The sequence below is a fragment of the Mixophyes fleayi genome, chromosome 7 (genome assembly GCF_038048845.1).
Source record: "Mixophyes fleayi isolate aMixFle1 chromosome 7, aMixFle1.hap1, whole genome shotgun sequence".
Classification (NCBI taxonomy): domain Eukaryota; kingdom Metazoa; phylum Chordata; class Amphibia; order Anura; family Limnodynastidae; genus Mixophyes; species Mixophyes fleayi.
Genome location: NC_134408.1, coordinates 24,263,956 through 24,291,795, shown reverse-complemented (window position 1 = coordinate 24,291,795; position 27,840 = coordinate 24,263,956). Strand labels below are relative to the sequence as shown.

At 42.1% G+C, this 27,840-nt stretch overlaps 1 protein-coding gene and 1 pseudogene across 2 annotated transcripts; one reads left to right on the top strand and one right to left on the bottom strand.

Annotated features, from left to right (window-relative positions):
• Window positions 1-25,987, top strand: NME4 (NME/NM23 nucleoside diphosphate kinase 4). 2 transcript variants are annotated; one of them, XM_075181478.1, is made up of 5 exons: window positions 1-236; window positions 23,462-23,592; window positions 24,740-24,841; window positions 25,484-25,596; window positions 25,672-25,987. In XM_075181478.1, the coding sequence occupies exons 2-5, from the start codon at window positions 23,473-23,475 to the stop codon at window positions 25,790-25,792; spliced, it is 456 nt and encodes a 151-aa protein (XP_075037579.1). In that variant the 5' UTR covers window positions 1-236; window positions 23,462-23,472; the 3' UTR covers window positions 25,793-25,987. The 2 variants fall into 2 exon arrangements, with proteins under 2 accessions (XP_075037579.1, XP_075037578.1); XM_075181477.1 differs by lacking the exon at window positions 1-236 and adding an exon at window positions 20,470-20,632.
• Window positions 4,870-6,783, bottom strand: LOC142098483 (protein kinase C iota type pseudogene; annotated as a pseudogene).
• Window positions 25,988-27,840: the final 1,853 nt, after the last annotated feature.

Sequence of the window (27,840 nt, the reverse complement as noted above, 5' to 3'; positions counted from 1 at the left end):
CAGAGGGGAGGAGGTCCTGGGACCCCCCTTATAATGGGGGAGCTGGTCCATGGCCTGCTGCCACTAGGGGCCATAGTACAACAACATAGACATAGTACTGGTGACATGGGGCAGATTTCTGGGGTCATTTACCTCAGAAAGTAACATAATGATAGACAGGAGCAGCACACAGGCAGAGTCAAACACTATAAACAGCGCTGAATGCAGGAAAGGCCACAAAAAGTGTAGATAAAAATGTGAGTTCATGAACATAAACATAAATGGATATATGACAAATTTATTAAAATACAAAATTTAATAAAAATAAGAAATATAAAGCAGAATAGCAATATTGTAAATATCCCTCCACAATAAACAGTAAATCAGAATGAGGCAGTACTCTGAACAATAGATATGTAGATCAATAATAGAAATAACTGTATAATAATGATTCCTACAGGGTTCAAAGTTAAGGAAACAAATATATGTATATATAGAGCAAATGGTTCCTTCAATCCAAACTCCAATATGAGAAAAATCTGCAGTGTCAGTAGATGGCTTTTCAACCAGAACGTCTGGGATTAGGATAATTAAACAATATAAATAATCGCCTGATTCTCCAACACACTTTCCGTGTAAAAACAGAAATATATCTGCACAGAGATGACAATGAAATCATCAGTAAAATATCGTTTTTGGTCCAACTCAAAGGTATTGCGTTATAGAGTGATGAATGGTCAGCTTTAGATAGAATTAAAGTCCGTATACACAGATGCACCGCTGGGCGAACCATTAGCGCTATACAGCGCATGGACTGACGGTACGGAATCTTTCACCCTGCGCCCTTCCAATTTGTACAGTGGTCTGTGAACAGACTGTGAGAGATCCCATTGATCCAGTGCCCTATCACCTCCACAGAGCACGGGAGAGAGATATCACCCCCGCAGAGCACGGGAGAGAGATATTATTCCCGCAGAGCACGGGAGAGAGATATTATTCCCGCAGAGCACGGGAGAGAGATATCACCCCCGCAGAGCATGGGAGAGAGATATCACCTCCACAGAGCACGGGAGAGAGATATTATTCCTGCAGAGCACGGGAGAGAGATATTACCCCCGCAGAGCACGGGAGAGAGATATTATTCCCGCAGAGCACGGGAGAGAGATATCACCCCCGCAGAGCATGGGAGAGAGATATCACCCCCGCAGAGCATGGGAGAGAAATATTACCCCCGCAGAGCACGGGAGAGAGATATCACCTCCACAGAGCACGGGAGAGAGATATTATTCCCGCAGAGCACAGGAGATATCACCCCCGCAGAGCATGGGAGAGAGATATCACCCCCGCAGAGCATGGGAGAGAGATATTACCCCCGCAGAGCACGGGAGAGAGATATCACCTCCACAGAGCACGGGAGAGAGATATCACCCCCGCAGAGCACGGGAGAGAGATATCACCCCCGCAGAGCATGGGAGAGAGATATCACCCCCGCAGAGCATGGGAGAGAGATATCACCCCCGCAGAGCACGGGAGAGAGATATTACCCCCGCAGAGCATGGGAGAGAGATATTACCCCCGCAGAGCATGGGAGAGAGATACTACCCCCGCAGAGCATGGGAGAGAGATATTACCCCCGCAGAGCATGGGAGAGAGATACTACCCCCGCAGAGCATGGGAGAGAGATATTACCCCCGCAGAGCACGTGAGAGAGATATTACCCCCGCAGAGCATGGGAGAGAGATATCACCCCCGCAGAGCACGGGAGAGAGATACTACCCCCGCAGAGCACGGGAGAAAGATATTACCCCCGCCGAGCACGGGAGAAAGATATTACCCCCGCCGAGCATGGGAGAGAGATATTACCCCCGCAGAGCACGGGAGAGAGATATTACCCCCGCAGAGCACGGGAGAAAGATATTACCCCCGCAGAGCACGGGAGAAAGATATTACCCCCGCAGAGCATGGAATAGAGATATTACCCCCGCAGAGCACGGGAGAGAGATATTACCCCCGCAGAGCACAGGAGAGAGATATCACTCCCGCAGAGCACAGGAGAGAGATATCGCCCCCGCTGTGGATGGAAGAGAGATATTATCCCCAGCCTATTACACCCCCCCCCCCCCAATACTCACTTCCCATCCCCTCACACACTTGACATTTGTAAACTAAAAAAAATAACCCTTAGCTCCTCCTGGCTGGCTGGTAAGACGGCAGCCCAGATGCACTGATGTCTGATGCAAAATGCGGTCCAGCCTTCACGGCTGCCCAGGAGCAAACACAACACAGAGGGGAGGCTCCAAATGTTAGATTTCAGAAAAAAATAAAAACTTAACAACTTACACAGGTAACATAAATGCAAAGGCAAACGGCAACAAATACGTAAATTACAGCAAAAGTGCAAGTTTTCTGCAGCATGCTCCCCTTCCACCCTCCTCCCAGTTTCTGTGGCACTCCCCCCATGATTTCTGTTGCATCCCCTCTTTCCCCCCGATTTCTGTTGCAAACAAGTTATGTTTGCTGTATCTAATACAGCTGCATAAATATACAAATATTATAAAATAAATGGTTGATGCTGCTGACTACAGGGGGTCTGAAACTCCTTTCAACTGGATTATCCACAGTAAATAAAATCATGGACCAGTCTGTCTGAATTGAAAATATATTATTTATTGGAAATTAATAAACAAATACAATGAAAAATATTTTTAAAAATAATATTCTCAAACAGACTGAACACATAAATTCACAATAGTGACAAAATAATATTATTTTAAACACACGCTGTATTAAAAGGATATATGCCAGATAAAGCTTATGCCAGTCTGTTCAATAGATTGCTTTAATCAGCAATTGTGATGAAAATTAACAAAACAGTTTTTTGGAATATAGATCCCAAATTTTGTAGAGATGCATCATATGAAAATTTGCTCCTGGTCCAATAAGTACAGCTGCAATTTTAAATGCCAGCCCAGTCCACTAAGGTAGCTCACTGGACCAGTCCACTAAGGGAGCATACAAGTCCATTCCAATTAGGGAGCGCACCAGTCCAGTACACTAAAGGAGCGCTCCAGTCCAGTAAGGTAGCTCACTGGTCCAGTCCACTAAGGGAGCATATGGTCCATTCCATTAAAGAAGCTCAGCAGTCCAGTCCACTAAGGGAGCATGCAGACCATTCCAGTAAGGGAGCTCAGCAGTCCAGTCTACTAAGGGAGCGCACCAGTCCAGTCCAGTAAGGTAGCTCACTGGTCCAGTCCACTAAGGGAGCATATGGTCCATTCCATTAAAGAAGCTCAGCAGTCCAGTCCACTAAGGGAGCATGCAGTCCATTCCAGTAAGGGAGCTCAGCAGTCCAGTCCACTAAGGGAGCATGCAGTCCATTCCAGTAAGGGAGCTCAGCAGTCCAGTCTACTAAGGGAGCGCACCAGTCCAGTCCACTAAGGGAGCGCACCAGTCCAGTCCACTAAGGTAGCTTACTGGTCCAGTCCACTAAGGGAGCATACCGGTTCATTCCATTAAGGGAGCTCAGCAGTCCAGTCTACTAAAGGAGCGCACCGGTCCAGTCCACTAAGGGAGAATACCGGCCCATTCCACTAAGGGAGGGCACTAGTCCAGTTCACTAAAGGAGCTCACCAGTACCGTCCAATGATATAACTCACTGGTCACACTGTAGTTGTAAATACCGCTGTTGGTGTATTATTTCACTGATACTCTTGTTATTCCACTGTGCTGTTTACGGCAGTCCTTTTGTACCATAAGTTGTCACACTCACTGTTCATTGCAGGTTATATTTGGATGCATTAAACATGACTGTTCCAGGGCACCACAATACAGCCTAACTTATCAGCTTGACGCGTTTCATTACACTAGGATTTCTTCACAACCTTTCTGCACTCCAATATTTCTGATTATTCATGGTAATTAAAATGGTATAAAGGGGAGAGTGCTCTGTTTAAAGTTGGCACAGTGCCTGAAACCTCCCAAAGAATGGTGGTAAAAGGCTCAGTGTATATTAGTCACCTGTTAGAACTTTCTGGGGCCAGGGGCTGTGGTCAGAGGGCTCCACTTCCTTTTCTCCCCTCTAAACGACAAACCACAACATAAAATTAAAATATAAAATAATAAAAGTAAATTTGTATATAAAATAGATAGAAATTGAGATTATTGTCAACCATATATCATGGGAAAATGTAAGATCAACACATTACATAGAATCCACTTGTTTATGATCTGAAAGTAGGATCACAAGGAGTCATTAGGGAAACAATGTCCCAACTTAATAAAATAGAAAAGTCCCATTGAAAATATGAGGATAGTAAGCAGGTGAGTATCCAAAGAAATAAGTCGCTAAATTAGTCCGACTACAGCAAGATAGATAGATATATACAGTACCTCAGTCAAACCTGCCTGTACTTACCGTTCACGACTCTCCGGGTAAAATTCAATAAGGAGACTCACATGAGTAGGTGCGCACCAAGAATGGATGTCCGGACAAAAACAATGTCTTTGAAAATAAAGTTCCTCAATTTAGAGTTCCTATGAAGGCAATTAACGATACCAAGCAATCCTGTAGATCTACACAAGGATTACGGACAAATATACAGCTGCTGACGCGTTTCATCTGCTCCCAGCAAACTTTATCAAATTAGTTAAATACATCCCATTATAAGTGACCTGCAGGTGTAAATTCAATGATGTTTAGTAGAGCATAGCTGAATGATAAGTTGTGCTTTCCAAGGATGGCCTTCTAGCAGTGGCCTTTGTGTAGAAAGAGGCCCAGGAGCTGTCCTATTCATCATACACGTTCCTCAGAAGACATCAAGAGTGGACTGATGTCTTCAAAATCCTGAAATTCAGACTGGTCAATCTTCCTTATTACGTCCTCATCATCAAGTGTGAGCTGAACAGGCTCATTTGTAAACTTCATATCAAAATTCTCCAAACCTCCACAAATTCTCCACATATGTTGGCTTAAAGGGAGGAACCTCTTGCTTTTGCTCCATAAGGTCCCAGCCAACATTATGAAAGACAATCCTTTGGTTCCTTGTTGAGAAAGCTTTTTAACCTTTTTAACACACTTGCTACTTTCACAGCCTTGTTGATGCCCCTGATGTTCCTAGCCTCTTTCTCTATGAATCTGTTTTAATCCAGAATAACTTTTCCAGTCTGCAGGGCGCCTCATTGCTTGCCCTGATGTTTCTAACCTCTTTCTCTATGAATCTGTTTTTTTTTTCAGAATGACTTTTAAAAGGAAATCCTGTGTTTGGTCTGGATTGGCTGAACTTCCCATATCAAATGGCGGCCATCCAGCCATCATCTCTCATATCAAGACACTCAGTGTCCACCAGTCCACAATGAATCCATAATCTTTGCTTCACAAGGTTTCAGGAGCAATGTAATGCGGTGTGCTATAGAACGTGGTAGTGGTATCTCCAGGCTGTAACCCTTCCTCTCACATGTCATAGTCAGACAGTTTTAATACCTTGCTTGCAGAGGTAGTTTAATGCCAGACTGATTTCTGCAGAATAAAACCTTTAACGGTGCATGTGAAACCTCAGATCTCCACCATTTACATATTCAATAACAAAGAACAGTCTACTTACTGTTTGGAGCAAGAGTGCAGTCCCCCAAGGACAGGGTGGTTTGATGCTTGCTCAAACACATGCTTCTCTGCTTGAACCCAGTCAATATCCTCTTAATCATAAACTATTTTTGGACCACCCCCATTGTATAGATGTGTTCTGTCTTTTGCACCACCAGGACCTTTCCTGTAACTCTGTGTAGGACAACATCCTGCAAGCCCAGGCTGGAGCTTATTGCTGCCCCTGATATTCTGAGCCTCTTTCTCTTCCTGTTCCTGGTCTATTTTATTATAACTCCTGAAAGCTGCTTCTGGCTGTAGAGGTGGAAGCATGTTTGACGGTTTTATAGGTATGACTGGTTCTACTACTTTATGTCGCTCACACTTAATGCTAATAAGCTTGTGACATTTCTTATGAACCAGGAGCTTACAGTAGATATATTTATAACATTGCTGTCCTAGCCCCCATATTCTGTTAACGCAGTAGGCATAGTATGCTTCTCTAAATCTCCTGGCTCAGAAAGTGTGCCCATTTGCACAGTATAGTTTTCACCATCATCTCGCTCCACTACAATAGATGGACTTGTACTCTCAGGGACATGGTATTCCAGGGCTCTGAGGAGGCCTTTTTCTCATCCTTGACATCACTGTCCAAAAAGAGCAACGCTGCTTAGGAAAATGGCTGAAGAAGACTCCATGTCAAAGTGTTTCTTTGATTTCATCTTCAAATATAGCTTCTTGAATGATGCTTGAAGTTTGTCTTTGATGGAAAAGTCAAACATTCTGACTGTCAGGTTGTTTCCTGGACACTTGCATCTCTCTTTCGCCTTTGTTCCAGGCTTTGAGAGAAGCTATTACCATTGGTTTCTCTGTGACCCCCCTCTAGGAATACCCCATGCAGAGGTAGGCTGACCTGTCCTAGAAACTGGTCAATGACAATAAGAGCACGGTGCATAACAATCAGCTTAAGATGACAGTTCTACCTCCTCAATGGCTTTAGTGGACAGTTTGAAAGAACATTCCTCCTTCCATTCTGAAGAGCCAGGGGTCTTCCCCACCGCATAAGGGTTATTGGATTTGGTGAGGGAGCTCTTGCACAAATGTCCCTTAAAGAAAGTTGTTGCTTTGAACTTTGGTTCTTTCTCACATTCGTTATCACTGTCCAAATGACAAATGCTGCTTGGGACAATGGTTGAAGAAGATCCCATGTCAAAGTGTTTCATCATTTTCGTCTTGGTCTTGTCCTTCAACTTCCCTCATGGGGGAAGCATGCTTGCCGTCAAGTTGTTCCACGTAAACTGAATGGACCCTTGGATCTCTCCTCGCTCTTTCTCCTTTTGTCTAAGCTTTGAGCAAAGCTTGTACTACTGGTTCCTGCAGGATTCGAGACAAATTATTTAAAACACTCTTTCAGCTTTGTCTAACTATGTTATTACTGTGTTTGAACACATTTGTTCAGCTCTACAGGCTATGCTGTCACTAGATTATTTACTACTAATATTAATACTACTGATAACATAATTGTATCCATAGGATTACACTTTTCAGGCAAAAAAAACCATATAAAATTCATATAATTGTAGTATGTGTAAATAATCAATGCATTGTTCAATGTTTTTTTATTATATGAAACCAAAAATACATCTTATTTTGCTGTTTTGTTTTTCATGTACCGAACTGTAACAAAATATCTAATTAGAATGTTTCATTCTGTAATTTATATTGTTGTAAAGGCCCAAATACTTGTTGAGATTATAGATGGATGTTTGTACCATGGCTATTCCCTACTGCAGCCCCTCCAAGTATAACCATTGTCGATGCCTTTGGGCTTCTGTGAGTAATCCTTCACCAACAGTTCTGTAGAAGAAGCAAATATATATATTTAAAAATTACATCTTTTTTCAGAATGTCCTAGGAGTTATACTTGCTTACAGTGCGTTGTCTAACACACATTTCTCATTTGTCCAGACTTTTGTGTGGCACAAAAGGTTTAATCTTGTGAAAAAAAACACTGCAATTATTGCTAACACCAAAATGCTAGGTGAAATAACACTTACGTCATTATTTACCTTGGTCAACATGGAGTCATTGTTATGCCTACACTAAATAATCTGGTTAGCAAAGAGATCATTAAAATCATATTCTTACCTTCCACCACCTTACTCTTAGTCTCAAGTGTCTCCTCGTCCAGGTCCTCTAGCTGTCGCACATCCTTCTCTATGGACAGAGATGGGCCCGGTTCCTCCTGAGCAGAGCTGTATCTTAGAATTCTAGTGCCTGGGGCGAGAAAGACGAATGCCGCCCCCCTAGCCCTCCATTTTAACCAAATGCACCTAAAATATTCCTAAATTGCGCTCCCCTTCAGCGTTGCGCCCTGGGCGGTCGCCCCTGATGCGCAGCCCTAGTTACGGCCCTGCTCCTGAGTATCAGATTTGACTAGTCCCTCCTCTTCCATCTCCTTATGTGATGGCCCTGGTGTTTCCTATTGGGCCTCCACAGGCCCTTCCTCCTTATCTTGGGCTTGTACCCCTGGTTCCTCTGTGACCGCCCCTCATGGAATACCCCATGCAGAGGTATGCTGACCTGTCTTAGGAACTGCTCCATACCAATAACATCATACTACATGAAACCAGCTAAATCTGACAGCTCTCCCATCTCTCAATGGCTCCAGGGGATGCTTCCAAAGAACATTCTTCCTTCCATTAGTGATATTGGATTTGGTGAGGGAACTCTTGTACAAATGTCCCTTGAAGAAAGCTGTTACTTTGGATCAGTGTGTAGGCATCTCTGGTACCATGTTTTCCCTTGGATCACAAGCCTCTGGCGTGTAGTATGTTACCTGGTACATAGGTGTGCAGCCAGTCAGGCTCCAGCTGAAGAAACATCAGTCTGACCCATAACTATCGCAGCAGCAGGAGTGACATATACATAGAGGCTGCTTCTGGGTGGGGTAGGCATTTGCGGCTGCCAGAATGCCAACAAAGCTTTGAGTGGTGTAAAAATAGCGATTACTATAAGGGCGACAAGCAGTAAGTATAGACTTTCCACATAACAGACATGCAGTAATTCCTCCACACTTAATTGATGTCAAATGTAAAATGCGACTTTGAGAAATCTCTCCAGCAAGAAATGACATCAGTTGTAATGGGCAGAGTAAGATTACCTGCTTTAAAGTGGCAATGGGCGGACCTGCTGCCCAGATTACATTATATAATCACTATTTTTACGTTGCTCAAAGCTTTGTCGGCATTCTGGCAGCCGAATTAATGACTGCTATCTATAAGTGCTGCTGTGCTGGGTATTCCAGAGTCCCCAGCAGATAATTGCATTCATGGGGATCCTCCTCCAGGGCATGACATCATGCCCATCCTCATCTTTTACAATCTATATCATTTCACATTTTGTGTCTGTACCTCTAGTTTTTTTGAACATTAAACAATTTATAAGATTCTGGCAAGTATTTGATAAATAAGTCTTTTAATGCTTTGGATATGAAAATGTTTTAGCTATTAAAACACGCCAAACAATGTCCAGTTCTAGATTACCTTACCTAACCATATATGTGATGTGCCTTTTACTATCTGCCAACAAATAGCTGAAATATATTAAAAAATATATTTCCTAATACATCCAATGCACACTGTTCACTTGTACCCAGAGGAGAAGTCCACGGGGCAAGTGCATGATGACCTCACCGCACAGTGGGGGGCTGGGACACGGTTCGTATCATCAGGCTCTTAGCTATCCTAATAATGACCATGGTTTGAGCATAACACAGTCTATATTTACACTTTAGCATTAGAAGACCAAGTTATTTCATGGGATGGAGTTAATGGTTTTATTTTGTGCTCTACAGATATCAGTAGGAAGCCATTTCTTTAGGGACCAACATCATTCTTAAAAGAAAAGAGACAAAAGGCAACAATTGCAGGTAAAATAACTTCTCAGAATTATATGTATGTATATTTGGTACCAATATCTTTTTGCAATAAATGCAATTTTCTTCTACAGTTCCCATTATGAAATCACTACGGTTACATGAAATAATGTCATTAGTCATAGCAATAATGTCATTAGTCACATGAGAGATATTAGTTTGTCTGGAGCATAACCATTCCTAGCTGTTACTACTTTCCTGTCCAGTCTCTCGTTCCCATCTCTATTTAATTTGTGGGTTTATGAAGATTTCTAACAAACATAAATATTATCGACAACAACAAAAATTGAACAACAGCTTTCATGGATTTCCCTTCTCTCTTCATTTGAATATATAATTCTTTCTGTAGATTATTCTCAATGTGTCCATGCTGAATGACCTGTAACCTCCATCCTAGTTTCTCACCAGGGATTAACATGATACCAATCCATTTGTTTGCTGAAAAACACAAATGACTTTATGGCACCAAAAAAACAAAAGGTAAAAAAATAGTAGAAAAAGACTAACCCCTAAAGGCCCCATTATATCTAATTTTTTCATTCTATTCTTTCACTGCTTACAAAGTAGTACAGTATCGCCTTTCTGATTGAACTGTACATGTCATTTATGTAAAGTAAGGACATCTGCTGGTGAAGTTGGATAGTACATACCGCACTTTGGACACTGAACAACATCTCACACTCTTCTCCAAACTTATATGAGACTTCCTACAAAAATGTGGCACAACGAGGATAAGAACGCAATTTACCACCTTCCTAGGTAACTGGGTCCCATCATGTGCCCACAGACTTTCCCAACGCAACTTGAAACAGAGCTTTGTGTTTTCAGGATCTTGTTTCCCACAGCGTCTATCTATAAATAAACAACATACGCTCCTTTAAACAAGAACTCACAAAATATAATTGTTTATTCATCTTTAATAAAATGACACTGTTTCTACCCATTCTTCCTATTCTATATTGTATAAAACACTTGCAATAAGGGGTAGGGGTACAGCTTCTCAATCTACACCTCCTCTCTCGATGAACTCGTAGGCAGGATTTCTAGAGGGCGATTTCCAAATGTTTGAGTTTGGAACAAAGCAAAAACAAAACAAAAACAAACTTGCTGCAACAAACCGGAAACAGACACTTTTTTTTGTAGTTAAATTGTTTGACTGTACATAAGAAGTTTTGTTGAGTGACAGAGTGTAAGACGTAACCTAATAACTGGTGCAGAAGCAGATACTGAGAGGTGTTTAGTCCACTGCTTCCACTTTCCGGTTTTATTCCCGGTTTTCTGGAAATTTGATCAGGATTTTTTTTATGAAACACAGGTAATTCCAAATTATTCTAATATTTTAAGTTTAACTTCAATTTAAAAATGAAACAAAACAAAGCATGGCCACCGCCGGACTTTGGAAACTGACATAAAGAGAAGTGGTACTGTGAAGTGTCCAAATCAGGGGCAGATTGGGAACATAAAGTGGCCCTGGAAAAAAAATCTGGAAGTGGCCTCATGTGGGCGGGACCAAATCAAGTGTAGGCAGGGCAAACACAAAAAGAGGCGGGATTAGTACAAAGTTGATCATGCCATCAGAGGGCTGAATATTGCTAGACTGCCCATTGCATACCACCGTTGTCCCAACATTCCCACTCATGGGACAGAGCCCTAAATCAGGACTGTCCCGATGAAATTGGGACATAGTTGGGAGTTATATTTATTGGTTCACCCACATAATTGCTGCCTCCTCTGTGTACGAGTGATGGGTACACTAATACATAGAAAGTAGGACAAAATGAGCAACCAAATTTAGCAGTAGCAACCCAGTAACAGAAAATGTCATCACAATATACATATTCATGTTTATTTAATAACATGTTGCAGAGGAACTGCCAATATAGAAAAATACAGTTAGCAGGCTGTCCTGCTCTCCTCCTACCTGTTCTTGTTGCTTTCCCTACCTGTGGTTGCTGGTGTCTCTTGATCATTTGCCGCTTGTCTGGATCCTGGAATGCTGGGGGCCCTATTTGGAAAAAAAATGAGTATATGAAATTTATAAAACACTAAAAAGCTCCGGTGTTAAATCAAAAGCACCCACATTTAATAAATAGGCTTCCTTCCCATTAAATAATAATAATTACATTACCTAACCATATTTGTGATGTGCCTTTTAATATCTGCCAACAAATAGCTGAAATATATTGAAAAATATATTTTATAATACATCCAATGCACACTGTCCACTCTTACCCAGAGGAGAGGTCCATGGGGCAAGTGCATGATGACCTCACCGCACAGTGGGGGGCTGGGACACGGTTCGTATCATCAGGCTCTTAGCTATCCTAATAATGACCATGGTTTGAGCTTAACACAGTCTATATTTACACTTTAGCATTAGAAGACCAAGTTATTTCACGGGATGGAGTTAATGGATTTATTCTGTGCCCTACAAATATCAGTGGGAAGCCATTTTTTAGGGACCAACATAATTCTTAAAAGAAAAGAGAAAAAAGGCAACAATTGCAGGTAAAATAACTTCTCAGAATTATATATATATATATTTGGTACCAATATCTTTTTGCAATAAATGCAATTTTCTTGTACAGTTCCCATTATGAAATTACTACGGTTACATGAAATAATGTCATTAGTCATAGCAATAATGTCATTAGTCACATGAGAGATATTAGTTTGTCTGGAGCATAACCATTCCTATCTGTTACTACTTCCCTGTCGAGTCTCTCATTCCCATCACTCTCTGCTTTGTGGGTTTATGAAGATTTCTAACAAACATATATATTATCGACAACAACAAAAATTGAACAACAGCTTTCATGGATTTCCCTTCTCTCTTCATTTGAATATGTAATTCTTCCTGTAGATTATTCTCAATGTGTCCATGCTGAATGACCTGTAACCTCTATCCTAGTTTCTCACCAGGGATTAACATGATACTAATCCATTTGTTTGCCGAAAAACACAAATGACTTTATGGCACCAAAAAACAAAAGGTAAAAAAATAGTAGAAAAAGACTAACCCCTAAAGCAGGCCTGTCCAACCTGCGGCCCTCCAGATGTTGTGAAACTACAAGTCCCAGCATGCCCTTCCAGCTATCAACTGGTTGTCTACCAGCAAAGCATGCTAGGGCTTGTAGTTTCACAACACCTGGAGGGCCGCAGGTTGGACAGACCTGCCCTAAAGGCTCCATTATATCTAATTTTTTCGTTCTATTCTTTCACTGCATACAAAGTAGTACAGTATCACCTTTCTGAGTGAACTGTACATGTCATTTATGTAAAGTAAGGACATCTGCTGGTGAAGTTGGATAGTACATACCACACTTTGGACACTGAACAACATCTCGCACTCTTCTCCAAACTGATATGAGACTTCCTACAAAAATGTGGCACAACGAGGATAAGAACGCAATTTAGCATCTTTCTAGGTAACTGGGTTCCATCATGTGCCCACAGACTTTCCCAACGCAACTTGAAACAGAGCTTTGTGTTTTCAGGATCTTGTTTCCCACAGCGTCTATCTATAAATAAACAACATACGCTCCTTTAAACAAGAACTCACAAAATATAATTGTTTATTCATCTTTAATAAAATGACAAACTCTATTTCTACCTATTCTTCCTATACTATTTTATAAGCCTTACGTATAAAACACTTGCAATAAGGGGTAGGGGTACATGTTCTCAATCTACACCTCCTCTCTCTATGAACTCATACGCAGGATTTCTAGAGGGGGATTTCCAAATGTTTGATTTTGGAACAAAGCAAAAACAAAACAAAAACAAACTTGCTGCAACAAACACTTTTTTTTGTAGTTAAATTGTTTGACTGTACATAAGAAGTTTGGTTGAGTGACAGAGTGTAAGACGTAACCTAATAACTGGTGCAGAAGCAGCTACTAAGAGGCGTTTACTCCACTGTTTCCACTTGCCGGTTTTATTCCCGTTTTTTTGGAAATTTGACCCTGATCAGAATTTTTTTATGAAACACAGGTAATCCCAAATTATTCTAATATTTTAAGTTTAACTTCAATTTAAAAACAAAACAAAACAAAACATGGCCACCACCGGGCTTTGGAAACTGACATAAAGAGAAGTGGTACTGTGCAGTGTCCAAATCAGGGGCAGATTGGGAACATAAAGTGACCCTGGAAAAAAATCTAGAAGTGGCCTCATGTGGGTGGGACCAAATCAAGTGTAGGCAGGGCAAACACAAAAAGAGGCGGGATTAGTACAAAGTTGATCATGCCATCAGAGGGCTGAATATTGCTAGACTGCCCATTGCATACCACCGTTGTCCCAACATTCCCACTCATGGAACAGAGCCCTAAATCAGGACTGTCCCGCTGAAATTGGGACATAGTTGGGAGTTATATTTATTGGTTCACCCACATAATGGCTGCCTCCTCTGTGTACGAGTGATGGGTACACTAATACATAGAAAGTAGGACAAAATGAGCAACCAAATTTAGCAGTAGCAACCCAGTATCAGAGAATGTCATCACAATATACATATTCATGTTTATTTAATAACATGGTGCAGAGGAACTGCCAATATAGAAAAACACAGTTGGCAGACTGTCCTGCTCTCTCCCAGTGGCGGATCCAGGAAGGGGGCGATCGGGGCAATTGCCCCCCCTAGCAGGGGCTTGCTGCCGACAGCTGCACACTGTGCAGGTCCGCTCGGCAGTGTCCATGTGCTGCCCGACTGCTCTGATTGTGTTTTAAACACAATCAGAGCAGGCGGGCAGCACACTGTCACTGCCGAGCGGACCTGCACATAGTCTGCAGCCGCCGTCAGCCTTACATGTCGGAAAGGGGGCGGGACCTAAATCGCCCCCCCCTAAATCGCCCCGGGTATAGCAATTTCCTAGACCCGCCCCTGCTCTCTCCTACCTGTTCTTGTTGCTTTCCCTACCTGTGGTTGCTAGTGTCTCTTGATCAGTTGCCGCTTGTCTGGATCCTGGAATGCTGGGGGCCCTATTTGGAAAAAAAAATGAGTACATGAAATTTAGAAAACTCCAACAAGCTCCGGTGGTAGATCAAAAGCACCCACATTTAATAAATAGGCTTCCCTCCAGCCCCAACATTAAAATGCTAGCATTCACATTTAATAAATAAAACTAAATATATCCCTCCCTCCAAACAGCCCCAGCAATAAATTAACAGCATTTACATTTAATGAATTTAACCATTTCCCACGACCATGCCGGCATTAAATAATTCATATTCATATTTAATAAATAGCCCTCTTCCCAAACTCAGCCCCACATTCAATTAATAGCCCCAAACCACCCCACCATTAAATTACAGGTCCCATCACCTCATCTTAAATCAATAGGCTCTACTATTAAATTAAATAGCACTACCATAACTCCACAAATAAATTAATAGAACTCACCATTAAATAATTAGCTCCAACCTGCAGTCCACCATTAAATTACTAGCCTACGTCCCACCCAAAATAAATTAATAGCATTTACACATAATAAATATACCGATTTCCCGCAAATATTACTGGCATTAAATAATTAAAATTCCATTTAATAAATAGACCTCATTCATCCCAAACTTACCCCCACATTCAAATAATAGCCCAGGGTGGTTTGGAGGGCACAGGGGGCACTGTGCCCCCCCCCCCTTAATCCGGCTATGCCTGTCATATAGTGCGCGTCCCATGATATCCAGTTCTTGTGGTCTAGCCCGCTCACAAGGGGGAGGGGGACAGGAGATCCGCAGCCACCTGAAGGCCTTGTTCAAAATAAAAAATGAAACGGAATAAAAAAAACAGTCGGCCTCATTAGGTCATCGGCCTACCGGGAAAGTTCCCAGTAAGGTCTATGACCAATCTGCCCCTAGTCCAAATGTACAACATGAAAATGACATAAAGAGTAGTGGTACTGTGCAGTGTCCAAATGTACAGCAGAACAATTGCAGAAAGTGAAGTAGTAATGTGCAGTATCCATATGTACAGCATGAATATAACATACAGAGAAGCAGTACTGTGCAGAGTCTGTACATAAAGCATAACAAAACAATTCAGATTTACATATAAAACAAAAATTAGGCAGTAGTGTTATAGTCTGATATGAAAACTACAAGTAGAACAGTAAAATGTACATAAATGAAATAAAATGTTACATAAAAAAAAAGGAGGCATAAAGTAAGCTGTACATTAATGTAAACACTGCTTTAAATAAATCTGACCATCTAACCACAGTAATACTACTCTACGAAATTAATATTATTCTCCTCTCACACCCAATTACAATAAAAACTATTAAACTTAGTATTAAAGTTGCTTACCCAGTGCTGCACATCAGGAGACTGCAGATGATAACATAGTAATTTACTTACTGTATTTTCTATTTCAGACAAACTCTAGAGCACTAGATACAAAACTGTAAAAATAATACACTAGAGATAAAAGTGAAGGTGGCCATTTTGTTGAGGCCATTGTTCATGAAAAAATATGCAGGTCCTCATGGAAATATTTGCTAGGCTGCATACAATATTATATAGTTAACTTAATATACCTACTAACTGAGATGTTCCATTATTAGACAAAGGGGGTTACTGGGTAACAAGACCCCACCAAGTTGCCCCTGCTCCTTCAGCCTCCATTATCATCTCTAGGCAGATGACAACTAAATCTATCTTTTATACTCTCCTCTCAACCACTTTACTATCCTACATGTCCAATTGCTTCTCTGCCATCTTCACCTGGATGATCCAACACTTCCTCAAACTAAACATGTTCAAATATGAGATCATAATCTTTCCCTCCGCTAATGTCACTACCCCTCCCTAATTCTCCCTCACAGTCAAAAACTTCACTCTCTCCTGTTCCCCAGCATGCTGCCTTGGTGCCACCCTCAGCTTCACCCTTCACATACAGCACCTCTTACAGGCTTGTCACCTCCTCCTCCACAACAATGCTAAATAAGCCCCTTTCTCACTCAGGAACTAATTAAAACCCTGCTCCACTCGCTCATTATTTGACGCTGTGACTACTGTAACCTCCTCCTCACTGACCTTCCCCATCCCCTCTACAATCCATTGTGAATGTTGCAGCTAGATTAATCTTCCTCTCCCGCCGCTCCTCATCTGCCTTACACTGTAAATCCCTTCACTGGCTCCCCATTGCTTCCAGAATCTGTCAGGTGCCATTCCCGCATTGTGCATATGTGCCGGGGATGGACGCCTGCCTCTCGTGGCCCAGTGCGTCACAACTTCCGGTTTCGCATGCGCTCATGCGCAGATGGCCCGTGTCCCGTTCCTAGGCAATGGGATGCTTCTGTTCTCGGCTTGGCGGCGGTCAGGTGCATCTGATCGCCAAAATCATTCTCTACCAATCAAGGGCCATGTTAGGGTTTATCTGGCACCTCCTCCCATCTGTCTGTGCCAGAGTATTGGTTTCACCTACTCCAGCGTGCATTATCCTGCTCCCTTGCTCCTATTATTGTCTATTGGTTCCTGATTCCTGGCTTGTTCCTGACCACTCTATGTCCTCTGATTTGGCTCTGTTGTTATCTGGATTCCAACCTCTGGCTCGCTTCTGACCTTCCCTCTGGATCACCCTCATGTACTGCGCTATCATTTGCCATCCGACCCGGACTGTACGACCATTTCTGTTCTCTCCCGCTGCACTGTTAACTAGCTTGAAGAACTGCGACCTGCGCTCCTCACGCAGCCAAGCCAAGCTCCTTGAGTGAGCCCCTGAATACAGGTGAGGTATCTTAGTCTTAATTGATTTGATTTTTAGCAAAGTGCTGATTGCAGTAATTGATAAAGAAGGTGCAGTTGTAGGTGTTGAAGGGTACACTGCCATCTGTAGCTGGTATTGCCACAGATCCTTACATGTTGCAAAGTGTTGACTGAAGATTGAGGCTTGAGGTTCTGGTCCCTCTAGAGCTCGGAGCTGGGAAAATTTACTTTGTCATTGTTGATGGTGCACTGCCATCTGTCATCTGTAGTTGGCATTGCAGAGGATCCACACAACAATGGGTTTGGTGTCCCAAGATTGCCACTGACAATGCCGGGAGCTTCGAAGTAGTAGGTGCTAGTTGGCCTAAAGCAGAATTAAGTGTTTAGTTATAGTGATTTGTGAACAGGATTAGGATAAGCAAGGAAAAAGATATAGAATTTAATGTGGCAGTGAGGCATTGATGTTATTTAGATGTATGTGAAATTAGTTTTAGAGAAGGGCAATTAAATGGAGTTAAAATGTTGTATAATAAAAAATTGGTGAAGGATGAGTATACATTTTTAAATAGAACAAAGGCAGGTGAAGATAAGATTAAAATGCCAATTTAATGTGTGGGCAATCCAGTCAACCGGGTAAGTCCAAAAATGGAAGTTAAGGAGACTAATTTTGAAGCACAGGGGGAATGTGAGTCATCCATGGGGTTTGTTGCCATTGCCCGTAATCAGGAGAGGGAAGGCAAATTTTAGCAAAACTCGACACAGGAGCCTATTTTAAAGGAAAATAATGCATGTGGCCCAGTGACCCAACCTAAGGTAGCCCTCTATTGGACCAGCCCGGGTTACAGATGCCCCCCTGCCCGCCAGTCCAGCCTGCCACTGCCCATAAAGAGTCTGGGTTTTTCAAAGGACAAGTGTCCGAACCAAGCAAAGAAACAGTCTAGAAACTGAAACGATGAACTACAGGGACTATGGGTGACTGCAACACACAAGGAAAGCCATCCTAAACAATTATTAGTGCTCAGTGGGAGTTAGTAGTGTTATGTGTTGCAGTATTGTTGTTGTTCCAGTGTGGCTGCGGGTGTTGCGTTGAGGTCACTGTTACACTATTATTTACACAACCATTATTACCTTACATGAGATGTTGCCTATAGCAACCAATCAGATTCTAGCTATCATTTTCGAGATTGTACTATATAAATGATAACTAGAATCTGATTGGTTGCTATAGGCAACATCTCCACTATTTCAAACCCGCTGGAAACTTCAGCTTTATACATTTACCCCAAGGAATCACCCTGGACAATGCTTTTGGTTTAACATTACACTCAGTGGGAGTAGGGGATGTACTCAGGGAGGCGTACATGGCAGGGAGCCGCAAAAAGTTTCTGCTCTAGGGCCCAAATTCCCTATTGTCAGACCTGTGTACTGCACATGCTAATAATTTAATTTCTCCTGTAATGCATACTTGTCTACTCTCCCGGGAGGCTCCCGAATTTCAGGAAGTCCACCTGAACTCCCGGAAGAGTAGGCAAACCTTCCGGATTCGCTGAAATTCACAGCATTGAATGACAGGGGTGGGTCTTAATCGTGTCATTAAGTCCCACGCCCGCTATTCAATGCCATGAATTTCAGCATTTTATAGTGGGGCGGGGCTATGGTGACGCGACAACGTCACCACGCCCCCTCCTACCCCCTGTCACATGACTTCTCCCCCGGGATCTCCCGGTGAGAGATTTTGAAAGTTGTATGCTGTAATGTGAACAATGCCATGCAAGGTACTGTGCTGGTCTACATACAGTACACCAAGTAATTTTATTTTCTCCATGACACGCATACTAAGTATTCACTTTAATAGAGCAACGAGTATTTGCTATTTTCCTCCATTCTATACACAGTATATTCTTCTTAGCATCCTTCATAACATCAGGGGTGCACAACCTCTTTTGGTTTGAAGGGAGAGAATACTCATTTGAAAGGGTCACGCTTGTTTAAACCTGTAAAATTCATAGAATTTAGTACAGGAGGAACCTGTTTGCAGTTAAGCCATAGCTCAGTTATACCAACCTCTCAACATTGGTAAAGAGTCCCCATGGCAACAGAAGTGTTGCAACGCCACAAAGCAGAGGTCCACCACCAAACTTAGAATTCTAGCGCCTGGGGCGAGAAAGACAAATGCCGCCCCCCTAGCCCTCAATTTTAACCAAATGTACCTAAAATATTCCCCCTTCAGCGTTGCGCCCTGGGCGGTCGCCCCTGTCGTATAGCCCTAGTTACGGCCCTGTTCCTGTAGTAACACATTTCCCCACCTCTGTAATAACCCCCCCTCACCTCTCTATAACACATCCCCCACCTCTATAATAACACTCCCTCATCCCTGTAGCAGAACATTTCTTGCCCTCCACCTCCTCCTTGTAACACATCTCCCCTTACTTCTTTAGAAACACATCCCGCTCCTGTTTAGTAACACAATTCCTCTCTTGACTATGGTAAAAAAAAAATATGCATTAGACATATATATGTGTTAGTACTAAATGCTGAAGCGGCATTACCCTACACAACCTTAAAATGTAATAAAAACACACATTTGGCATTAATAATTAAGATTAAGGCAACGCCTACACATCCACTGTTTACCTCTTTAACATGTAAATGTAAAATTGGTTTTCTTGCTTAGCAGGGCACAGTGCCTGTGCAGAATATTATGTAGGCAACATGATGTGACCTTTCCCAGCTGATTTGGAGAACTGCAAGTCCCAGCACTTTATTGACATGGCATTGTGGGATGGACTGATAGTTACACAGCAATAACCAAACTGACAGGAGGACAGATATTCACTTTTCAAGTGGCACCCATATAATTACCAAGTACCTATAATTTTATTCCGCAGTAAGTATATCCTTTGTTACCATGTCCTGCACACAAATATTACATTTCCATTTTAGGCAGAAGGTGTGCTGTGATATACATGGTAAACGAAATTATTATTATTATTTTTTTTAAAGCTGTAGAGCTCTATACTGCATTCAGTACACTAATATATGTCCAGTGATCTGGAGCACAGCAAAAACAATTGTCATGTGAAAGCAATTAAAAGACCACATCCATATATATATATATATATATATATATATATATATATATATATATATATATATATATATATATATATATGTCTACTATCTATAAGTAGTGGGCGTGATCTTAAAGATGTGTCTGGGTTTATGGGCGTGTCCACCTGGCCAACAAATCTCCCCAGTAGTGGGCGGTAACGTCTTCTTATTAAGCCCCGCCCCGTTGGCTGAGAGAGGATCATCCGGAGGGGGTGAAGAGTCTGTTCTCCCGGCCACAATGAACTTCATCCTCCGGAGACTGCTGAGTGGAGGGACAGCCAAGCATTCAGCCAGGGCACCATGCCTGCTCTACAGCTCTGGTGAGTGGGTGAGGGGGGCACTGCTGGGCACAGCTTTATAGAGGGAAACTTTATATAAACTGCAGAAGGAGTTCACTGCCAGTGCTGGTCACTTGCAGCCTGGCTAGCATGTGTGCAGTGTAAACTTCACTTTGTGCATTGCTGTTATTTATCTATTGTGCAGTATACATTTACTATAGATGTTATGCAAAAATAATATATATATATATATATATATATATATATATAATTCTCATCCCTGTATACAAGTAAAGCATAGTCTACCTCTTCTGCATGACCCACCTACTACACATACTTTAGTGCATGAACGAGTTAACAGGTCCCCAGAAAGACACTATATGCTGTGGGCACTCATAGTGAGGTGCCCACTGCAGGGTCATCCATGGCCTGCCAAAGCTCAGACTGGCAGATGGATGCCTTTCTCCCCCCCTGCTCATCTATCATGTGTGTAGTACACACACACACTGCAAGTCATTCATTAGCGGAGCCCCGCAGGCTCCTTGTTCATTACTGGTAATTAGTAGCAGCTGATTGGGCAGAGCCTCTCAAACCAATTATGAATGAAACCTCCTAATTGCTGGCAGAGTGAGACCTGCTGTGAACGCAGGGAGAGCGATTAATCTTCAGTGAGTGAGATACACATCTAAGAAGAGTTATTACAAACATCTCTGACCTATAGGAGTTGCATTTGTGAGTTTTCAGCAAATATCTCTCTGATATATGCAGCCCATGTAAACATTAAGGTGCTCTATTCCTTATAATGCACACTAAATTGAAGACATAAGAACTATTTATTCAGATATTGATTATTAAAATATCCTTTCTATAGTACTGTCTTATTGGAAAGTACAAGACAGAATTGAAAATGCCATGATTCTATTATAGCCCCATACAGTGAACCTAGTTGATTTTAGGCAGTGTGCTGTGATAGCTGGTCTGTAATACAGCAGTGTGTATAGAATATTGCTCAGTTCTGTCTGGTATATAATGATATTTGCAGCGTTTTTTGTATGTGTCCACTTCTCAAACTCTCCTTTCTTCACTCTTTCCTCCTCCCCCTATACATAAATACACACCCTTCCCCCTACCACCATCCGGTGTCTGGAAGAGCCCCTTCCTCCAAGAAAAAGTCTCTTTAATGTTGTCTGTCCATCGCTTACATTCCAGAGGGTTTAATGGAAGCGAATAACTTTTTTTTAGTTTTTTTTAAAAAATTTGGAGGGAGTATTTTTAATTTTATTTATAAACTTGTAGAACCATATGATGATCTGGGCAGATCTCCTTCTATGTAATTCTCTCTCCTGCTCACTCTGCGTCCTGTATTTGTGCAGACTACAGACAATGTCTCGAATTGTTCTGCTGCCTTTCTTTTCCCAGGATCCCGTGCCAGCTCCTGTATCTCTACGTAATTCCCAGCTCCTGGCGCTTGATGCCCTGTGCCCCAGACAGTGCATCATGTGTTAATTCCCACACTTCAAGGAGTGAACTATTGGATGATCACAGATTCCCTGGATCCAATTTCTTTCCTTGCTGCATGTTTCCTGTCATAGCTACAACTAAACTGGATAGGAGGTTATTAGATTCCTTATCTGTTGGAGAATCAATAGCTGTCTGGTGACATTATTAATATAATGTATCCGTTCTCTGGCTCCAGCATATTACACAGTGCTGTACACTGACATTTTATTCAGTCATATCAGCCTCTTCCCTGCTGAAGTCTATAATCAAATTTTAAAATTTACCAAACCACGCACATAAAACCACAAGTCCCAGCATGCTTTGACAGCCGATAGCTGGCAGGGTATGCTGGGACTTGTAGTTTCACAATACCTGCAACGGCGCAGGTTGGCCAGGCCTGATTTAAGATATCTGCTAAAAAGCTTTTAATTGGTCTGGACCAGGAAAGCGGCACATCCAGGGGCCCTCTTCAGCTGCAGATCCTGTGTTTTGTGTTTACATGGGGGTCTTCCAGAAATTTTATTATATTGTCATAATCTGTTTGCTGCTTCATGACATTAACGCCCCATCTCCTACAAAACTGGATGTGTGATCACCTGCAGATATTGGAACTATGCTTCCTAGTTTCATCTCCTGTGATTTCAGCACAGTGGCCTAGTGATTAGCACTTCTGCCTCGCAGCACTGGGGTCATGATTTCGATTCCTGACCATGGCCTTATCTGTGTGGAGTTTATATGTTCTCCCCCTGTTTGCGTGAGTTTCCTCCGGGTGCTCCGGTTTCCTCCCACACTCCAAAAACATACTGGTAGGTTAATTGGCTGCTATCAAAATTGACCCTAGTCTCTCCCTCTCTGTCTGTCTCCCTCTCTGTCTGTCTGTGTGTGAGTGTGTGTCTATATTAGGTAATTTAGAGTGTAAGCTCTAGTGGGGCAGGGACTGATGTGAATGAGTTCTCTGTACAGCGCCACGGAATTAGTAGCGCTATATAAATTGATGATGATATTTCCTATGTGGCTTAATACTCTTCCCTGCTGTAGATTATATGGATAGTAGTTGTTGCAAGGAGTTCTGTATCTATAGAATAGCGCAATATTATTATGTGACCTGTATTATGGTTTAATACAGGTCACAGAAAGGGTGTCTTCTAATATCTATATAACTTACAGTAGGGGTGCGTTATGTCCTATAATACACAAGTTTCTAATGAACACCGAAGTGATGACATGAGAAGCCATTGGTTATGCATATATTATTTACAAAGATTTATACATGTATAAACAGCAGTCATGTGTTATATTAATATAATCCTAACCCCTTCCCAGACTTATTAATGTGCTTAGTGTAACCACTATCTCCTTTCTTCACCATAGTGGCTCCTGACATGCGGGAGAGAACGCTGATTGCCGTGAAGCCAGATGGGGTACAGCGGAGGCTGGTGGGAGAAATTATCAAACGTTTTGAACAACGTGGCTTTAAACTAGTGGGCATTAAAATGCTGCAGGTACCAATGCAAGTCTATGTAGTATGCAGTATAATGTACAGCAGTTACATATGAACCTTCTCACCCTGGATGTACTGGGAGTAACATATCCTGTCCAGACAGTGTGTATGATTCACCAATTGTTCTTTAATTATAGCACTATACCAGTTGTTTATAGGGACTCACAGGCTGAAACTGGGATTCATCTACTATAACCTAGAGGTATATGAATAGAATGCAGCATTAAAAAAAAACCTATGTGTAAAAGTTTCCATGCATTGAACTGTTCAACACTTTCATTTGCAGCCTCTGAGCAAGACTGGTGCATATAGCAAAATAAACTTTATGATGTTCTTTGATAGAGGGGAAGTATCTGGACTCAGACATGTCCAACTTAAATGACACTGAGGTCCTCTATCGAGTGGGTAAAAGTTGATGAGGGTTAAATATGCAGGTAATTCCACTACTAGGGTCTGTGACATAAGCAATGCAGCATTGTATTCTATGTAAAAATGGTCTAGATCAGTGTTGGCTAACCTGTGACACTCCAGGTGTTGTGAAACTACAAGTTCCAGCATGCTTTGCTAATATATAGCAGCTTATTGCTGGAAGGGTATGCTGGGACTTGTAGTTTCACAACAACTGGAGTGTCACAGGTTAGCCAACACTGGTGTAGATGGAGCTTGGCTTAGAGCACCAACGACTTTGTGTCTACGGGCTCCAAGGCTGTTATGCTAATTAAGTCTACATGATTACCTACAAGGTCTTACTGTTTGGTTAACGAAGCATTTACAGAGGGTAAAAGGATAGAAGTGATGTTCTTTGTGCAAGTCTAATCTGTGAGTGTGTCTTACTATAGGGTACATTCCAATGTAGACATGCCATTTATTTAATTTCCTCCCCCTCTCATATACAAAAATATCACACTATAGCACTCCACGGGGTCAAAATGACCTTGATTGCTCAAACAGCAGTGTGACTGCACAAAATATTTTTCTGGCAGTTCAATGATGGATGTACTTTGTTATAATATTGGAGTTAAAATAAGTGGGCATGATGCCAAACTTACCAATGCAATTTGTACTTTAGTAATGCACCTCTGCCTGTTCCCTGCATGATCCCCATAAACTCCCTCCTCCTGCATCTGACGGTCTAACTTTCTGCTCAGGGCTCAGAGGGGATTCTGGCTGAACATTACCATGATCTAAGGAGAAAACCTTTCTATCCTGCGCTCATACGTTATATGACGTCTGGACCTGTGGTAGCCATGGTAAGTAAGCACACAAGTCAGGGGCTAGTTGTACAGCCATGCTGACCTACAAGACAGGGCCTAATGTCTTGCCTCATCTCCAATACTCTTATACTCGTCATATATTTAATTAATATGGCTTAAGAGGTGCGAGTTAGAATGGACATATATGTCTAAATGCAACTTCCCTTGTTTAATGAATAGAGCTCTTTTTTTTCCTTTTTTTTTTTTTGAGGAGTTGAAATGGTTAAATGACTGCTGTGCCAGTAATGGATCTTCTGCTGCTTGTGTGTGGAACAGTTTGGCTTGTAGTCTATTCTAGTGCAGTACACTGAGCAATTACTATCTGCCACTATTTCGTGTTTTAAAGTAGTAATAAATTTAAAAGTTAACATTACTTTTCAGTAATAGTATTGAATGCAATGTTACAGAAAGGGGAATTTCCCTTCCAAAGTAAATTTTTATTATCCGATGTAGCATCTAGAATGCTTTTATTTTGTTGTTATTGACTTATTTTGTGCTTCACTTGTTCACTGTACCCATTTTTAATATGCTAATATCAGACAGCCATTTACATTGAGGTCATGTGAATTCTCTGTTTTGATGAGGTCATGTGATTCCGCGGGTATGATGGATGGAATTGTATAATCTTCTCTGTTTCAGGTCTGGGAGGGTCACAACGTGGTACGATCTTCCCGGTTTATGGTTGGAGAAACGGACTCTTCTTTGGCCAAGCCTGGTACTGTGCGAGGAGACTTTAGTGTCCACATCAGCAGGTGATTATCTAATAGTTGGTGGAAGGGCCTATGGGAGGACCAGTATGGTGCACAAACCCTGTATTGTTTCTGCAGGAACGTCATCCATGCCAGTGATTCGGTGGAGGTAGCGGAACGGGAGATCAGCTTGTGGTTCCACAGTGCGGAATTGATGAACTGGGAGACGTCGGATCACAGTGACTTGTATCAAGTTTAATGCTTCTCTGTGGCCCCTGAAACAGATGCAGATCCTGCTTTCTGAGGGGTCCTAAAAACAAAACACTGGGGTGTGATAAGTATACAATGGGCCAGGTAATAGGTTTTGAAATGTTGTTGTTCTCAGGGTGTTGATTGTCCCTCCCGACATCTATAGTTCCTGTTCAATAAAAGTACTGTTGTCTTTATATAAAAATAGCCGTGTGCCAGCGTTGTTTATACCACCAGGCCCAGAGACATTCCGGGTGGGGGCAGTTGTTTCCATCGCTCTTTCTCCCATGGGAATGTAATGTTGCTCTGTCAATGTGTCTCCTGCCTGCGTTCATTAACCCTTCCGCCGCTGGAATATGCTGCTGTTTATCCACAGAAATTAAAAAGTGGTGCTGATTTGTCTGCTCGTGTTAATTAATTATCCATTACAGTTGTTGCCAATATTATTGAAGACCACCGTATGCTTGGCAAAATGTCTGAAGAGGTCACTAGAAAAATGCACAGTTCTGACTAATATAATATATATATATATATATTAGTTTTAATCTATTATCCTGCTCTCTTTTGAGGACTGAACGTAAATGTCTTCATCAGTGATGGGCAACAGATGGCTGCTCCTCATCTTATACTCTGGTTTGTTACAAAGCAGAGGATAAGACTGAATGGGAGCGGCAGCTTCTGTGTCACATGATCTCAGCGCAGGGAGCTCACGCACCCTACCGGAGTAAAAGGATAGAGTGCAGTGAGCCTTCCTCTGCGGGGTTTCCCGGTACACTAGAGCCGAAAGCCAAACGGCCACAGGAAGTCAGGAAATGATGGAAACCAGGGGAGGAGTAGAGAGAATGAAGGGGAGAGATGAGCCATAAGTATATAGTAGAAGTAAAGAAATGGGAAAATATTACAAAGCGAACATAATAAGGGTAAGAGGGAGCTGTTTAAAAGAAAAAGGAGGAGGATAAGCATTGACAATAATTCGTACTTGCCCAAGCTCCTGGGACGACCTGGAGACTTCCGAATTCTGGGGGAGGTCACCTGCACTCCTGGGAGATCAGGCCATTCTCTCACATCCTGCCCCCTTTCTGGGGAGGTGAGCAGTATACAAGCCTCCATGACACGATTCAAGGTGAATTGCATCATTATGGTCTCACCAATTGCGTTTGTGCATCATGGGGGTGGGGCCAACCCTACAAAATGACCAGCTGCGCAAACAAAGAAACAAAAAGCTGATTTGCAGTCAGTGAGACTAGCAAACTATCTTGGCTACCTCACTTAATGCAGCACAAGATCTAAGACTGGGAAGTCAATATGACTACTGCTGAAGATGGCATATGGATAAGTCCAATTGTATTACAGGCCAGTCTTTAGATTCCCCACCATCCACCTCTCCTGTCTCATAGGTGGGGTATATATATGTGCTGTTAAGGAGACGATGGAGCCTCTTATGCAGATACAGGCAGACACATTTACAGCAGCCGTTCAGGAGTTATTAAGCAAGTCTTATAGTGGTTGTATAACAATGTTTCTCTGCTCTAATGCCAATAATAGTCAGTTCCCCTTCAAATTCTGACAATTTACAGATTTGGACTTGGAATGTGGGGGGTATAAACTCCACCATCCAAAGGCAAAAAAATTCTCACATAAATCACGAAAACTCGGATGTTGTCTTTTTATAAGATAAGGGACTCATCTGGTGGTTACATAGATTACCAAGCTTAATATGTGTAAGCTGGTAGTGCTATAATGTGTCTCCTCCATTACTCAATTGAGGAAGGGGCGGGGAGGGGGTCAACAGTGGTCAGGAAAGGTACACAGACTCTTATACACCCTAAATGCCCAGGTATGGTAACTAGATCCCACATGACGTCAGATGTTTTGTTCAGAAATACTTCTGCAGTGTGGCTTGAGAAGCAGCTTTATCACTTAATGCATCACCATATGAGATAACCTTAACTTTATTCGGAGCATAGAGATGCTGAGTAAGACGAGCATCTTCATTAGTTACAGAGTATGAAAAAACGACAATAATTGTTGTATTGAATTTCAGTGAGTGAATTTAAG

Excerpts from the sequence above, each read along its gene's own strand:
- NME4 (XM_075181477.1), top strand. The coding sequence starts at position 20,551 with ATGAACTTCATCCTCCGGAGACTGCTGAGTGGAGGGACAGCCAAGCAT. Across the intron at positions 23,593-24,739 it reads TGGGCATTAAAATGCTGCAG|GGCTCAGAGGGGATTCTGGC; the intron begins GTACCAATGCAA and ends CTTTCTGCTCAG. Across the intron at positions 25,597-25,671 it reads TTTAGTGTCCACATCAGCAG|GAACGTCATCCATGCCAGTG; the intron begins GTGATTATCTAA and ends TTGTTTCTGCAG.